General features: G+C 41.9%; 1 protein-coding gene across 2 annotated transcripts in view; it reads left to right on the forward strand.

The window, feature by feature from the left end:
* JAG2 (jagged canonical Notch ligand 2) overlaps nt 1–17744 on the forward strand; it is a 121120-nt gene that overhangs the window by 65114 nt on the left and 38262 nt on the right. For both annotated transcript variants that reach the window (XM_089687517.1, XM_089687518.1), the window contains exons 6-8: nt 11209–11339; nt 16268–16387; nt 16677–16790. In XM_089687517.1, the coding sequence (XP_089543643.1) occupies nt 11209–11339; nt 16268–16387; nt 16677–16790 (365 nt within the window). The remainder of the gene's footprint in view (nt 1–11208; nt 11340–16267; nt 16388–16676; nt 16791–17744) is intronic.

Here is a 17744-nt window from a genome sequence, read left to right on the forward strand (position 1 = left end):
AGCAATGCATCCATTTATTCACGATCTGTTTTTTGTGTAGTGGTGTCATGTTTGCGGTTCAATACATCATTCACGTCAGGCCCTGTCCCAGCTGAGCTTACATTCTAATGCCCACGCCCATTCCTCAGTTACATGCTCCAGTGTCTGGCTTTGTAAGGCTTTCCCATAGAGCCTTTTAAGTACATCGGTTCTAAAGGCTTGATTTTTTTCTTTAAAATAATAAACACCTCATACTTGCCTGCTCTTCTTGGGTCTCTCGCCAGAGCTTTTGGCCACTCTCCTTTGCCAAGTGCCCCCACAGGAAGCTGTTTGCTCTGGGGGCTGTCATGCATTCTCTCTTCCGAGTTGCCTCTGTCAAAGACAGAACGTGGCTCAGCCCTTCTCCCCCCCCACTTCCCTCCTCACTGACTGTGGACAGCAGCGGGAGCCAATGAGGAGTGTGACCTGGGAGAGTCGCTGCTCTCATGCACATTGCTGGTTTGAGATCGGGCTCAGGTAATTATTGGGGGGCTAGGGAGGTAGACTGAACACTGAAGGTTTTTACCTTCATGCTTAGAATGCATGAAGGTAAAAAACCTTCAGGCTTTAAAACTACTTTAAGGCATTGATCTCCTAAAAACCCTTTCCCTAAATAGTGTGTGGGCAATCTTCCTTTTGGGAATTTTTTGCTGGGGGACAAAATTAATATAAGTATGTGGAATGGAGCAGATCAGGATGGAGGATTAAGGTGAATGGCATTTCATGTTATCTCAAACAGTAAGTTTGGAGTGCGTTGTATGTTTGGGAGAAAAACATGTTTTTTGCATTGACAGTGTTTTTAAAGAGAAAAAACGTGAGGATGTAGTTTTTTTTTTTCTTCCTGCCCTCTGGCATATACTTTTGAAGACATGTTTACCCACTTCTCTATGTCCAGTGCTTATGACATCTGATGGCAACCTCCTATGCCCAAATCTTCAACACTGTCAGCAACTGCGCAGAAACCCCTCATCGACCTAAACAGATTGTACTCTCCACTTACGCCGTTATTGTAGGAGTAGGGCCCGTTCAAGTGAAGAGGTATTGCTTCCTTGTTTCCTTCTGAAAATGCTAGCTGCCTGCTATGCTAGCCCACTGGCTTCAATAATCTCACTGGTTTTGAGAAAGTAGAATGAGCATATAAAAAAGCAGTTGTAAGTATTAGTCAAAGGCAACAAGGTTTTGTAGATTCAACACTGGTAGTGTCGTGGTTTTTTTTTTTTTTGTTTTGTTTTATTTTATAGGAAAGGTTTCCTTTAAGTTGTCAAGGGACCGGTTTTCCTATCATGGCAGTACACATGTGGCAAAAATAAAAGCTCAACTAATTTGGGGCCTGTTGTATCTCTGGCTGCTCTAACTTGCCGTGAAGTGGTCTGAAAAGTGGTCCAGTTGACATTTTATGTAAATGACCCAATCAGTATGTTTTGGTCTGTGAGAGCTCCATGGAACAATCCGCAATAAAGAGATGGACTTATAAGCTTGATTTAGAGTACTTGACCAATCTAGAGCCCATATCCTTCTGAGTGGTAGTGCTGACTCATGATAAACCAAGATATATATATATATATATATATATATATATATATAATCTCATTTTTTGTTTTTCTCTAGGGCTTCATACTCTGCCTTCGAGAATCCAAAAAAAAATCATTGTGCTTTGTCATCAATGCCTATTCTGCTTTACTTCCTTCCCCCATTTCTTTGGTAATCTTCCTTGTATTCATGGTGCTAGTTGTTTAAGATGCTCTATAAAGAATGACTTTGTTACCCCCATGATATGCCGTCTTGAAGGCTCTTCCTTTCCATTGCAAGGTCAGTGTATCCTACACAGAACAATAACATAGGTGCAGGCATTAAAGTTTGGAGCCTGATAAGGTTACCTAGACTACACAAATGCTATTTGTTTGTGTTTCCATCCCGTGCCTTATTTTACAATTTGTTAATGTGCTTAGTCAAAAGACGTTTTTGTTCATAATGCTCTGTAGTGCAAGTCATTTTAGGTCTCTGGCCAAAAGCTGTTTGCCATTGCTAATCTCTGCTGCTGGTTATGTTTCAAAGAACTGCTATTCTTTCCCATTGATTGATTGAAAGCTGAACTCCAGACAAACTGTTAAATACATGGGTGAAATGCATACGTGAAAATAATTTTACATGACCAAAAACATTTCTCCATCTTGTTCTAAGATTACATGTACACAGCTCAGTCCTTTGTGGCAGGACAGGAAACCTATATTTCCTCCGCTGCAGGTAAAGCCCAACTCTGGGGAAACTTGTGGCCGCACTGCAAGGGGGACTGCTCATTTAAGTCTATGGGGCATGCTAAGAAGATTTACTTACCCAATCTTCTGCTCTGCTTGACTGCTTCCAGTAGCATCTTATCCAGCATGCTCTACCAGTCTAAGATTCTGACATCAAGACCATTGCAGGCATCGCATTGGACAAGACGATGCCAAGGAAAAGTCTACCGGTGGAGCATGGGAGAGCACCATCTACCAGGGGAGCAGAGGGACTGGGTAAGTAAAATTCTTTTCCTTTCCCCTAGACCTGAATGAGCAGTTAACACTTGCAACCCCACTGCAAGGAGGAATGTTCTGATTTCTCAGAGTTGGGTTTTAACACTTACAGGTCTTGTTCCTTTCCCAGCCTGTTATTGGATGGTGAAAGGAGAAGCAGCAGACTGATGAGCTCATCCCTCCTTTCTGCTTTCTCCTAATATCGGCATATTCCTTATTAGCACATAACCACTGCAGCACAGCTGACTGGCTCCTTGTGCTGCTTCTCTCAGTCTGTCTGAGTTCTGCTGTACACTAGATTGCAAGAGAGCGATACCAAGTCAAATAAAGGTGTTTGCACTTGTTTCTTTTAAAATGTACTTTTAATGATCTGTTAATGAATACAAAGCACCAATAATGTATGTCCTTTAAATCAGCTTGGAGTTTTGATTTTAAAATGGACCTGTTTGCTCTTTATCTTAGTAAAAGTGCACACTAGTTAAAAATGTACTGGCACCACCAAAACGGGTACAGGTTTTTTTGGTGTTTTTTTTTTTAACATTGTACAAGTTTTGGATGTGTTTGCGAATGAGTATTGTGCTACCATGTAAACCTCGAACTGTTATTGAACAGGGAAGTTAATGCCAGCACTAAATACACATGCACAAGTCTCCTCCCCTCTGATGGCTGCACAGTATGCTTGTCCATGCTAACAAAATGTAAATCTTGTGTGACGGCTGGGCACAATCAATTCGGGCAATGAAATATCACAACAGAAATACATTCATAACCCCTGAAAAGCCAACACAAACCTCACCTTGACTTGATCCTAAACTATTAACCTGAGCCCATCACTAAAACATACATCTAACCCTTACATTTATCCTAAATTCCTGACTCTAAACTTAGTGGTTGTAAACCTCAGATGTGAAATATAAACACAGCTTATCCCTCTATAGTGTGCACTTGTCTCAATTAAGAGCACTTGGTGTAATTTATATCTGCTGCCTTGTTACTCTATCAGCATGAGTCACGTCTGGCATGTTTTCCTGACACCAAAAGAAAAATGGTGATGTGGAGGGAGCTCCAGCAGATCGACAGCCTCAGCTCTGTTCTTGCGAGCTGTGTAAAGGGGCATGTCTCTTCCCTCCAACCAGCTCTCAGAACTCTCCTCACTGAGTTTTTCAGAGTGCAACTTCAGCTCTCCACCCCCTTTTTTCTGAACACTCAGACAAGTTTTATAAATTCTGGACTTTTGACAGGTTTGCTTTTATAGAGAATTTGTTTAATTTGTGTTTCGCCTGAGGCTGGTCACTTCATTGGGTATGTGTGAGGGTTTACAGCCACTTTAACAGTTATCAGTTTATATTCCTGTCAATGCTCTTAGTTCACTTGAACTATTACAGATTGCTTTTCAGAAGAGTAGCTAAAAAAAAACTAAATTCTTCAAAAACTCCAACCTAAATTATGGCACTAAATATTTGTTCCTTGATGCAAATGTCATAGCGGAAAAGTCAATGTGTGAAGTGTCCCAAAATGCTGCGATCCTCTAATAACCTGGAGAAGTCTATGGTGTTCTGTTCTTACCTTGCTTTGTAGGTCTAAACATGAGCAATCACTTATGACCATGTCCATCTATGTCCTTGCCAGCACAAGTACCTAACCGTGGTAGAACCGTGCCTTCACATCTGACTCGTTCCTAGTGTCTGTAATGTTTTGGGGAGATATTAAACATTCAATAAAATACATTTCTATCGTATTTTAGCGAAGCCCATTAAATGTTTGTATTACCCTTTTTGTGTCATTGATTTTCTGAGCTTAACGTAAATGGAGTGTACACGTATACTTTAAAGTGGGATTCCAACCATGTTTGGAGAATCCAGTAGATGCTTTCATTTTCTATCAAATAACTGCTGGTAAAATCAGTTTATGAATGTGGTGCAAGTGATAAAGTTGGACATTTACTGCTTTTTAATCTGACCATTTTTGAATTTTTTTTTTTTATTATTATTATTATTGGTGTATATGCTTGGAGAACCCACTTAATGAAAACATCATTAGGCCTACCCTGACTGGCCAGCTAGTACATCATCGCCTGCAGCTGCACCTCACTGTGCACATACTTTAACCTTGTGATTTGATATTTCCTTGATTTGTGTGTCCTGCTGATCGTGGGTCAGTGTTGTGAAATGTTAGTCCTCTGTAAATTGTGAGAATCTCAGCAAAATGGATGTTATCCTTGAATGACTTTAAAAAAAAAAAAAAAATATTTATATATCTTGACCCGGAAGTACTTTCATCTCTAACTAAATTCTCTATCTGCATCCTTTCCGGTGTTGCTGAACTGTACAAATCTATTTTTGTTTTGAATAGCTGTAGACAGGCCATAGGTCAAAGTTTCTAAAAACAATCCATAACATCACAGCAGAATTTTGAAGATCTCAGATTTATATCTAGTGAGCTTTGTGATCTACGATGGGAGTTGATTCTCCTGAGTTATGCATTATGATTGATGTTTGGAAGAAAACCTCTTCTCAAGCAAACAATTTACCTAATTTCTTGCTTATTATTATTATTATTTTTTTTTTTTACTAACCGTTTTTATTGTTTAAAAAAGACCTTGTACTAAAATACAAGGTCTAACTAGCTGGCAGCCACCATGTTCTGATAACAAAACGCTAGACTAAAACAAGTTGCCAACCCCTTTTTGTGACTTGCCAAAGCTGAGGATCCCAAATCTTTTGAGAACCTGCACTGTGTAGGAGTGAATCTTTTGAATCTTTTTGGATTTGCACTCCTTCAGGATCCCAGGAGAAGACCAATTAATGACCCTGTTGCCTAAGGGAACCTGCTAGAAGCTGGGGTGTAAGGCATGAGTTTTTGGCTAAGCCCCACTTCAAGTATTTGTGAAATTAATTCTTCAGTGGTTTAAGAATGAGAATCCAGATTTCCATTTATTGCTTATTTGGTATTTTCATTTTGTTGTGATCTGCTGAGTATTGTGGCATGCATGACATTTTCAACAGTAGTTATAGCTTTTTAGTTTAGTAGAGTAAGATGGAAGTTTGTATAGCGACTACTTGTCCCTAGGTTGCCAATGGTAAAGAAAAAGAAATAAAACTGCACTCATATTTCTAAATGCCTATTTCTTTTTATACTAATAGGTAATCTACACACACACTTACACTTACACACTTTTGCCTTAGTTACCAAGCTGATCAAATATCTTGTTACTTTTAGTCATTGACTTAGAACAGGTATGCAGGTTTGAAGTTGTCTTTTGCTGTTTGCATGTTTGTTCATGAACATTGACTTTAAAGTATTGAAGACCCAGAAATGGCAGCTAGCTAGAAGGTTGGCCTTCATATTTTTTCAAGTAGCTTCTGTTTAAAGAATTAACTATTAATTTTGGTTTAAATACTTATGATATGGGCTGAAAATAGATGGTCTAAATTTTACCCACTGAACACCTCCTATAGACTTTCTATGGCCATCTTTTATATGGCCATTAAAGGGGGAATTCACTCTCCTCATTGAGTATTGAGATTTAGGTATACACACCATAGAACAGTACAAGTGGGGAGAGGCTCTAAACCCAGCAAGGACTATGGCTGTTTCTTGCTGCTGGAGCGATGAAGCCAGAAATAAAACATTTTTTGGATGGAATGATGTTTTAGTGGGAATATAATTAGGTTAGATGTTTTTATTGGCTGAACATGATATTTACACTCGGCAGTGTATTGGCTGGAAAAGTTTTTGGCCACAAATGGTTGACAGCCTAGTTCAGCCTCGGAAGTACAGCAGAAGCTAGAGGTTAGACAAAAGAAATGGTTGCTTTGTATGTATGCACTCTAGATACTGTAATTTGTTCCAAGAGCTAATAAAAAAGAAATCCTTTTTAAAACGTGCCTGTGCTGCTGGCATATGTTGTGACTTAGGATTCGCGTAAATCTGTTGGTTTCCGATAAGGAAGTCCAAAATAAAGCTGGCCCATCACCTGTAAAATTAGGACACAGCAGACTTCCTGTTGTAGAGGAAGTCTACATTTATTCTTCCCTGATAATGGCAGAACTGATGGACTTAACACAGTGACCCTTTGCTTCATAAACATTGTGTTCCTCTAAAAATATTTTTAATATTTTTAAAAATGTTCTGCCGTGCTGGAATGCCTGAGTAAGATTTTTCTCTGCTGCATGCCATATGCAAATTAATTTGTCTTTTCAAGTGAAGTTTTTTTTTTTGTTAACTTTTTTCCTCTTGTGTGAATAAGGCCTCATGCACACTACTGCTCATAAATGTGAGTTCAAGCGCTTTTGGCGTTTTTTTTTTTTTGCCAAAGCCCCTGGACTCCCCTCAATAAAAGCCTGTGTCCATGCATGAGTTTAACAGCAGCAGAGTTTAGGGCCAGTTTAAATGTCCCTCTCCTGAACGTATCAGAATCGCGTTCAGGAAAGGAACATTTTAGCCAAAAAACTCTAAACGTGGCAAAAACGCACCTAAGGGCAAGTACTTTTGCCAATGAAATGAACAAATGTCCAAGCGCTAAACACAGTTCCTCGTTTTCTTCCAGCAGAAAAACACTTCAGTGTACATGGAGCCTTATAGGTAAGGCCTAATACTTGTGATAAAACTTACTGGCAGGTAATCACCATTTAAAGCGCTTAAAAACTGTAGCTGTTTTGGTTAAACTAAAGAAAGGGAACCCCCCTTTCCTCAGCAGGCAACTTTTGCACTTTGTTTTACAAGTGGAAAGAAAATTCCTTCCAAAATGACCTAAAACATGTCATTCAGTGTGGAATATATACAAACGGTAAAAAACTCCTGCGTGGCTATCTTCAATTTGATCTACTGAGCTGCCGCTGACACCCGATCCTCTCCTTTTGGATGGATAAATGATAAATTAATGTGTGTATGGTGTAGCGCTGCTACAATTAAAACATATATCCAAAAGTGCTTAACCTTATTGCGAACCAATTAAAATATTTATACAATAAACAAATAGATATTCGGTGATTATAGCACTCAGTGATTCCTTATGGTAAAATATATATCACTGTATAGGTGATTATAATATACGTGCGGATAATGACTTCAATATACTGCTTGCAACACACACTGGTAGTAAATGGTGATAAATGTCCACAAACAGAGCAGTTTTGACCATGTGGAACTCAAAACCGCATGCACAACTTGTAAGTACTGGTGATGGGTGAGAATCCTATAATAGCTAGCGTGCCAGCTCACCTTCCAGGGCCAAAAAGCCTTTTGGATCACTCCAGGATCCTACTAGTTATCCAAGTTAGAAGTGACTTTGTTGGCTCCAAACAGACTCACTCCTCCTCCTTCCACTTATCCTCTATGGACAGATACCAGTATATAAGCTTATTTATATATATATATATATATATATATATATATATATATATATATATATATGGACCAAGCAATAAGAACACAGGAAATCCTCCATAGTGTAATACTGCTTCTTACATTTATTGTGAGCAAAAAACGCCAAGTGCACACTCACTTTTAGCTGGAAGTTTACAGAGAATTATAGACCCAAACCATGGGTGTACTGCTGGGTCTCTGGAGTACCAAGATGGTGCCGGACCGGAAATACCGGAAGTACGTCACCACGTTGCTATGTCTATGCGTTACGCTGCGCTTCATGCAGCTTTGTCAGGATCCTTGGTACTCCAGAGTCAATAAGCATATATACTGGTGTCTGTCCATGGAGGATAAGTGGAAGGAGGAGGAGTGAGTCTGTCTGGAGCCAACGAAGTCACTTCTAACTTGGATAACTAGTAGGATCCTGGAGTGATCCAAATGGCTTTTTGGCCCCTGCGGGTCGCAGGGGGAAGGTGAGCGGGCACGCTAGCTATTATAGGATTCTCACCCATCACCAGTACTTACAAGTTGTGCATGCTGTTTTGAGTTCCACATGGTCAAAACTGCTCTGTTTGTGGACAATTTTCACCATTTACTACCAGTGTGTGTTGCAAGCAGTATGTTGAAGTTATTATCTGCACGTATATTATAATCACCTATACAGTGATATATATTTCACCATAAGGAATCACTGAGTGCTATAATCACCGAATAGCTTTATTTGTTGTATAAATATTTTAATTGGTTCTCAATAAGGTTAAGCACTTTTGGATGTGTTTTAATTGTAGCAGCGCTACACCATACACACATTAATTTATTCAGTGTGGAATACCTTCTTTGCTGCATGCTGTACACCTCATTGTTGCATTGGTTGGCTTCTTGGTTAATCTACTGTTCACAGCCTTTAGGAAATGTCTGCTCTGGGTAAATATCTAGGTTGACAATGTTGTCCTCTTTCGGAAACATTAGTTAGGTGGCCAAAGGCTTCAATGCTTTTAGTCATTGACCCTGAACACGTATGTATGCATTGTCTCAGAACAAGCCCGATAATCCAGGCAACTAGCAATTATTGGAGGAGGTCAGATATGAATTTTTATCATTGTGGGCTTGTATTGATGGGCTTTGGAAGTGTATATGGCATTGGCTTGACGTCTGTTTGAGATGTTTTAAGACTTATAAATAAAAATAAAAATTTGACTATTATACAGGATTTATATAGTGCCAACAGTTTGCGCAGAGCTTTACAATATAACGGGAGACAATACAGTAATACAGTTCAATACAAGAGCGATTTTAGGGCCCTGCTCCTTGGAGCTTACAATCTAGGCGACAATACACTTTAATGGTGCAAAACCTGTCGTAACATGTCCTTTATTGGCTTTTTTAAACTTAAAATTAATTGCATTGGTATAACTTGGATATCAACACATTGTTTTTTTATGGGGTTTGTTGGCTTTGTTGCGACAATTTATTCAGTGTTCATTCATGGAAAACTGTATTTTTGGTAGGCTTGACTTTTAATTTATAATTTGGTTTGTTTTCATTTGTTCACTTTTTTTATTTATTGAACTGTGACAATGGACTTTTTTGATTCTCACCAATTGTTTAGTTGTATATGTAAAAAGGTGTATGAGAAGGGAATCTACATAAAAGTGCAGCATGAATGCATAACACTCATTGTATGGAAAAGGTTCTTAAAATAACTCTGGTGAAAATTGACAAGACAGCTGTGTCTTCACCCACCCCCAGGCCTTGAAATAACACTTCCACTCTGTGGATCCTCCGACTGGCTAGCCTCTCGCCAATCCTGGACTTATTAAAAAAAAAAAAAAAAATTGTGTACTTTGATGCATGTAAATAAATGTAGAACTATTGCATCAATGATGATTAAAGGGATACTGTGGTCTTTGAAGATACCCTGTTAACAACTTAAAGTAAAGGTAAAAGCACAAATATAATATTTTAACTGATAACTTGCAATGCTTTCAGTGTTCTTTCCATAAATGCATACATCGTGCTTAGCACAGCTCTCTAATTCCATGCCAAAGAGCTGTCATCTTCTGGGAGTGATTAATTCCTGCCTGTGCTGGCCTAGCTCCTCTACCCTTCACTTTACTACAGAAACGTTTAAGACACTGGTGGGGGAAGAATGAAGGAGCACTGTAGAGTCACTTGGGTGATGGCTCTGAGGCTGATCACATCCCATATGCTGACACCCAGCAGCAGTCTCGGGCTTTTGGATGCCTACACAAACGTGGTCTTGACAGTTGAATAACCTGCATAAAACATTTTAAATGTGCAAATACTCTAATGGGAAGATTGTCTGGCAACAAGTCTCTTTGATGTATAAGTATAAACATGTGAAAGAGAGATGGATAGTTATGGACTTATCACTTAAATTTCAAACTTACTCTATAATTTTTCTTTTATATGGGATTGTCAATATTGCTCAGGTTCTGCTTAGTAGTTCTAGACAATGTTGCGTCTTGCTGATTTTTTTTTTTTTTTTTTATTTCAATCTTTTTTTTCTATCAGACAGGTACGGTCTCCAAACAATAAACATCTTAATTTTCTGTTAACCTCAAATGTGACCATCTAGGGCAAAGGGAAATGCCATTGGCATGTGGCAGAAAACCAAGCCCTGGTATTGATTAAGTTGAGTGGTTGGGTTTCCAGATGTTGTGTTTTTTTTTTTGTTTTTTTTTTTTCTGTGCAGCATGTTGTCTGTTGCCATGTTGGGCTCAGTTCACGCTTACATGTTAAAGGATGTAAGTTCCAGACCCCTTTTTGAGAACCACTTCTCCATCCAAACAGGTTGGAAATGTGGCACTTTTCCTGGGCATAGACTATTATGCCAACCTGATGGTTAAGCATTTGAAATCCAGGTTGGGTGTCTTGCTCTGTGTCCAACACTCCTGTCTGAGGCTAAATATACCACCAGAATGAAATTAGTAGTTTTTCCCTTTTTACTAGGCAGGTAGTCACCAGTCAAATTGTTCCTGGTATTGTCGTCATTTTCAGTGCCGCCTTATCTCCTGAAATGTATGTTAACCAGTCTATGAAGATTTTGAAATCTTTTTATCCTTTTTTTTTTTCCCATGTGTTTTGCTGGTCTGCCTTTTATTCAATTGCGCTTTTTAGATTTGTTGAGCAAATACGATTTTAGTTTATCAACATTCAAGGAAGTGGAAAGTATGAAATTCTCCCTTACTAGGCTATTTTTTGGGGACTTTTTTTGGTTAATGCCAACACTGGTGATAAACCTTGAAGTTGCCAGAAAATATAAAATGTTCCCTTTTTCTTTTTATTCTAGGTGCCATTATGGATGGCAGGGTGACTACTGTAACAAGTGTGTTCCATACCCTGGCTGTGATCATGGGAGTTGTCGGTTGCCATGGGAATGTAACTGTGAGACTAACTGGGGTGGCTTGCTCTGCGATAAAGGTATTGTGATTTATTTGTATTCATTTATTCATTTTATGCTTTCTGTATGTTTTTAGTCTATTGTGTTTTATATGAAAGTATAATCACATAGTGAAACCATTGATCTTCATAAAGATAATTCTCCCACTGACTTCTGTAACTGCAGGCACTATGTAGCATTTCTTCCTTAAAAGTTTTTAGAACCTTTGGGGGAGCTTTACTAAAACTGGAGAGTGCAAAATCTGGTGCAGCTCTGCATAGTAACCAATAATTTTCTAGGTTTGATTGTCAAAGCTTAATTGAACAAGCTGAAGATAGAAGCTGATTGGCTGCCATACACAGCTGCACCAGATTCTGAGTGCAACCAAATACCAAAGAAACACAATGCGCCGTCATGGGATGAAATCCTGCAGCGCTCACAAGGTCCCCCTTCTCCACATGTTCAGGGTTGTCTGAAGTTTGCCAATGAACATCTTAATGATTAAGAGAAGGATTGGGAGAAAGTGCTGTGTTCAGATGAGACCAAAATTGAGCTCTTTGGCATTAACGCGACTCACCGTGTTTGGAGGAAGAAAAGTGCTGACTATGACCCTAAGAACACCATCCCTACAGTCAAGCACGGAGGTGGAAACATTATGCTTTGCGGATGTTTCTCCCCCACCCCCATTTACAATACAGCCCCTTCTTTACATTACAGTGCCTGCTTTACATCTCAGCCTCCCTTTGCATTCAAATCCCCTCATATTACATCACAGTTCCTCCTTTACTTGTCATTTGTTTCCCCTTCACATCCCTAACCCCTCACCTTTGCATCAGTGTCCTCAGCCCCCACCTCACATCAGTCATCCTCCCCTTCATATCAGTGTCCTGTCACCCCTTTACATCACAGCCCCCCTTCCTTGCACTCCAGTCCCCATCACAGCCCCCCTTCCTTGCACTCCAGTCCCCATCACGGCCCCCCTTCCTTGCACTCCAGTCCCCATCACGGCCCCCCTTCCTTGCACTCCAGTCCCCATCACGGCCCCCCTTCCTTGCACTCCAGTCCCCATCACGGCCCCCTTTCCTTGCACTCCGGTCCCCATCACGGCCCCCTTTCCTTGCACTCCGGTCCCCATCACGGCCCCCTTTCCTTGCACTCCGGTCCCCATCACGGCCCCCTTTCCTTGCACTCCGGTCCCCATCACGGCCCCCTTTCCTTGCACTCCGGTCCCCATCACGGCCCCCTTTCCTTGCACTCCGGTCCCCATCACGGCCCCCTTTCCTTGCACTCCGGTCCCCATCACGGCCCCCTTTCCTTGCACTCCGGTCCCCATCACGGCCCCCTTTCCTTGCACTCCGGTCCCCATCACGGCCCCCCTTCCTTGCACTCCGGTCCCCATCACGGCCCCCCTTCCTTGCACTCCGGTCCCCATCACGGCCCCCCTTCCTTGCACTCCGGTCCCCATCACGGCCCCCCTTCCTTGCACTCCGGTCCCCATCACGGCCCCCCTTCCTTGCACTCCGGTCCCCATCACGGCCCCCCTTCCTTGCACTCCGGTCCCCATCACGGCCCCCCTTCCTTGCACTCCGGTCCCCATCACGGCCCCCCTTCCTTGCACTCCGGTCCCCATCACGGCCCCCCTTCCTTGCACTCCGGTCCCCATCACGGCCCCCCTTCCTTGCACTCCGGTCCCCATCACGGCTCCCCTTCCTTGCACTCCGGTCCCCATCACGGCCCCCCTTCCTTGCACTCCGGTCCCCATCACGGCCCCCCTTCCTTGCACTCCGGTCCCCATCACGGCCCCCCTTCCTTGCACTCCGGTCCCCATCACGGCCCCCCTTCCTTGCAATCCGGTCCCCATCACGGCCCCCCTTCCTTGCAATCCGGTCCCCATCACGGCCCCCCTTCCTTGCAATCCGGTCCCCATCACGGCCCCCCTTCCTTGCAATCCGGTCCCCATCACGGCCCCCCTTCCTTGCAATCCGGTCCCCATCACGGCCCCCCTTCCTTGCAATCCGGTCCCCATCACGGCCCCCCTTCCTTGCAATCCGGTCCCCATCACGGCCCCCCTTCCTTGCAATCCGGTCCCCATCACGGCCCCCCTTCCTTGCAATCCGGTCCCCATCACGGCCCCCCTTCCTTGCAATCCGGTCCCCATCACGGCCCCCCTTCCTTGCAATCCGGTCCCCATCACGGCCCCCCTTCCTTGCAATCCGGTCCCCATCACGGCCCCCCTTCCTTGCAATCCGGTCCCCATCACGGCCCCCCTTCCTTGTACCCCACTCCTCTTTGCATCCTTTCTTGCACCTCAGTCCCCTTCACAGACCCCCCCCCCTTACTTGCACCCAAGTCCCTTTTACTACCCCTCTTTACTTACATCTGTCTCCTTCACAGTTCCTCCCTTCCTTGCACCCCAGTCCCCTTCACAGCCCCCCTTCCTTGTACTCCAGTCCACTTCACAGCCCCCCTTCCCTGCACCCAGTGCCCTTTACAGACCCCCTTTACTTGCATCTCAGTCCCCCCTTGAACCGCAGTCCCTTTTACAACCCCCCATTTTTGTATACTAGGCCCCATCACAGCCCACCCTGCCCCCTCCCCTTCCTTCCTTGCAGCCCAGTCCCCTGTATACAAAGGCAGAAGGCACAGCATGCCTGGAAAGAGGGTGGGACATGCTTTTCATGGCAACAGGCAGGTGATTGCTTTCTAGTAAAGCCTAGCAACCAATCACCAGCTTGTTAACTTGAAAAGTTGGATAGCTCCTGCCTGTTAGTTGGACATGCCGTGCCTTCTATAAAGATGAATGCTGAGGGGGGTGGGTAGAAGGATATCTGCTGCAGAGGACATCTAGGCAGCTAAGTGTCTAGGATTGTCGTTCAGTCTGTTTGCGGTCCACGGTCCGCCATTTAGTGATGCCTGTTATAGACCCTTCATTTCTTTATAAGTGGGCAAACTTACAAAATCTGCAGGGGATCAAATAATTTTCCCCAATGTCTCAAAGTATATACAATTTGATTTTAAAGTCAGCATTTATTACAATACAGTTTAAAAAAAAATACATTAATGTACTTTTTTTTTTTTTTTTATACTTGGCACCTGTTACCTAACTGATGACCACTCTGATCCAGGCATTGCTGAGAACATGAAGCAGTTGAATCCTAAACATAGTGTCATTTTTGTTTGCGATTTGAGCGTATTCTCTTTCAATGGCTACTCTTTTTATTCTACAAAAACGGCAACCTTTTGACGAATTAACTTTCTTTTTAGAAATCCCCAATAAAAGTCTAGTAGTGTGAGGTTTGATAAGTACAGTGATGATTCTACTGAACATCTTTGCCCATTCCATCCATTTGGCAGATTCTCGTCAAGATTGGCCCTTACATCACAATGGTAATGTGGGGCGCCCCATCTTCTTGGAGAGAATAGTCCTCATTTTCAAAATCTTTTTGAATATGTGGCATGAGAGATTGTAACAACAAATTCAAGTAAAATGCACCAGGTACAATACCTTTTTAAAAAAAAAAAAAAAATTTCCAATTCCATGCAAGCCACACTATCACGTCTGCTAAAGTACCATGATGTTCTTCCATAATGTATGGACTCTGAGGTTCCCAATAAGTGCAATTGTGGTGGTTAATTGAACCAAGTAGTATTGATTAATCCCATTGCACACCTTCCTAGATTTAGGAATAACGGGTGCTGCAGCTACAACCAGCTGGAACTGGAAACCTCAGAGATCAAATGCATATTTTCACCAGCTCACCATGGATCGTCAATGTCCAAATATTTTTTGGAGAATGATCACATCACAACAGACAGTGCAACGTTTCGGAGCCACGCAGGACCTCTTCGTGACGAATGTGTCCTGCACGGTTCCAAAACATTTGGACATTTTTTTTTAAGCTCTGTGGTGTGCTGGTGAATGTATTCATTTAGTTAATTGAACCAGACTCTTCTGTATAGAAGAAAAAATTACGTATTTTCCTTTTAAAATTTGAAAGTAGACTGGTAATAAATACTGACGTTATAAGAATTCAAATTGTGTTTTTTTTATTTTTTGTTGGGACACCCTATATGTGTTTGAGCACAGCAAATTGTCTCCCATATCTGCAGCAGTTTTAAATGACCTCTTTGCAGACAAGTGGCGCAGCATATTGCGGACTTAATCTCCCCCCACCGAATATGGTAATGTAAAGCACTTCCCAACCTTTCCTCAACCCCCTATTTACTGTTGCTTTTTGTGAACACATGAAAAGCATAAGTTGTCAAGCCAACAAGTGATAACTTTATTATTATACATTATTTATATAGTGCCAAAAGGTTTGCTCAGCTCTGTACATTATAGTGGGGGACAGTACATGAGACAATACAGTAACAAGACAAAACACGAGGGGTTCGAGGGCCCTGCTCTTTAGGACACTTTAGGACAGTCTGCTGTAACTGGAGCATCTCTAAGCCATTGACGTTGTTTACAGCGTGACAGACTAAAGAAATGCACATTTTTGCAGATCTGTTCTCTTTTTAGGCTTGTTTTACAATTTGAAGGCTGGAAAAATTGTGGTTTTGTGTTCATATTGGTCTTTTTGTTTGTGTTTTTTTTGTTTTTTTCATTCCTTAACTGAGACTTTAAGGGAAAATACTAATACAGTAATAAATATCAATGTATGACTTTTTTATTGTATATGCTGTAGTTTGTTTTGGCCTGCGGCAGGTATTAAATCTCTTGGACATCATCCAGGTTAACAGTAGCTAGCCATTACCCACAATGCAGTTTTGTTAACTCTTAATTCATCCACAGAATAACTTTACGTACGTAACTTTGATCTGTTAGAGGTCAAGTATATGTACACTGGATTTGTTGGCCGTGGTAACGAAGTAGATTTCATATGTTATCCTTTAACCTGCTGTAGTATGATTCAGCGTACAAAAATCTAAAGCTTTTTTTTTTTTTTTTTTTCATTTTGGCTTTCAGATCTGAACTACTGTGGAACTCATCATCCATGTTTAAATGGTGGAACATGCATGAATACAGAACCTGACAGATATCACTGTGCGTGTATGGATGGCTATTCAGGGAAGAACTGTGAAATAGGTAAGAAAAGCAAATGCACTACCTGCTTTCTTTTGTAAATATTTTTTTTTTTCTTCTTGTTTTTGAGAGTGGTGTTGAAAGAATAATGTAGGACTCCAAACATTGTATTTGTACAAATATTTATTTATTTTTACTAATACTTGAAAGCCTTGTCCCCTCAACATTTGAATATTAATGCATGGGCATCTTTGTTACATACCTCGCCAAGTTTGTTTTTTGTTTTGTTTTTTTTCCCTTTAAATTGGAAAGCAATACACAAATTTTTGGGTTTTTTTGTTGCATTTTGTAGCGGAACATGCCTGTGCTTCCAACCCTTGCGCAAATGATGGCATCTGTCATGAAGTCTCTACTGGATTTGAGTGCCATTGCCCTCCTGGTTGGACTGGACCCACCTGTGCTATTGGTATGTTTTGGGTTTTTTTTTTTCACCTTGGATTAGTTTTTGCTGCCTCCTGGTCTGACTTTTGGGTACCCTGCTACTTATCTGGCTAAATCACGTGTGCTTAGTGATTTGAAGTAGTTGTCAGCAAACACACAGGTGCCAAGTGTGTTCCAAGTAAATAATTAGGTTTACATTCTCCCTGAAAACTGACAAATTATTCACCCTTTGTAGTTTTAAAAATTTTCTCTGAAGCCGTTTACCAGTGGGCCTGACTTGTGAATGGGCAAACTATCTAGTGGGCAGCACAATGGCTAAATGGGTAGCACTTCACCTAACAGTACTAGGGTTGTTGGTTTGAATCCAGGGGCGGACTGACCATTTGGAAACTTGGGCACTGCCTGAGGGCCCAGGGTCAGTAGGGGGCCCCATGAGATGCCCCTGGTACCTTTTTCATAGGCTTTTTTGAGTTTGGGCAAGGGCACAGGGGCCCCATGATCCCCTATTGCCCAGGGGCCCCATGATCCCCTATTGCCCAGGGGCCCCATGAGTTGTCAGTCCGCCCCTGTTCGAATCCCAACCATGACACTACCTACCTAGAGTTTGATTCTTCCTGTGCCTGCATGAGTTTCCTCTGGGTACTCCAGTGTCCTCACACACTCCAATAATTTACCTGATGAGATTAATTGGCTTCTTTCTAAATTGCCCCTAATATATGTATGAATGTAAGCTGGGGGTCTGAGATTGTAAGCCCCTGAGAGTAGGTATTGATGTGAATGTACAATAGTTATGTAATCCACTGTTTGAGTACCTGTAAAAATTAGCCGCTCCCCCCCCCCTTTCATTTTGCATATATGTTTATGAGCAGCACAGTGGCTAAATGGTTAGCACTTCCGCCTGGCAGTACTAGGGTCGTTGGTTCGAATCCCAGCCACGGCACCTCCTGCCTTGAGTTTGCATGTTCTCCCTGTGCCTGTG

This window comes from Staurois parvus, unplaced genomic scaffold (assembly GCF_062004578.1).
Source record: "Staurois parvus isolate SC_StPar_1 unplaced genomic scaffold, SC_StPar_1.0 ptg000426l, whole genome shotgun sequence".
Taxonomy (NCBI): Eukaryota; Metazoa; Chordata; class Amphibia; order Anura; family Ranidae; genus Staurois; species Staurois parvus.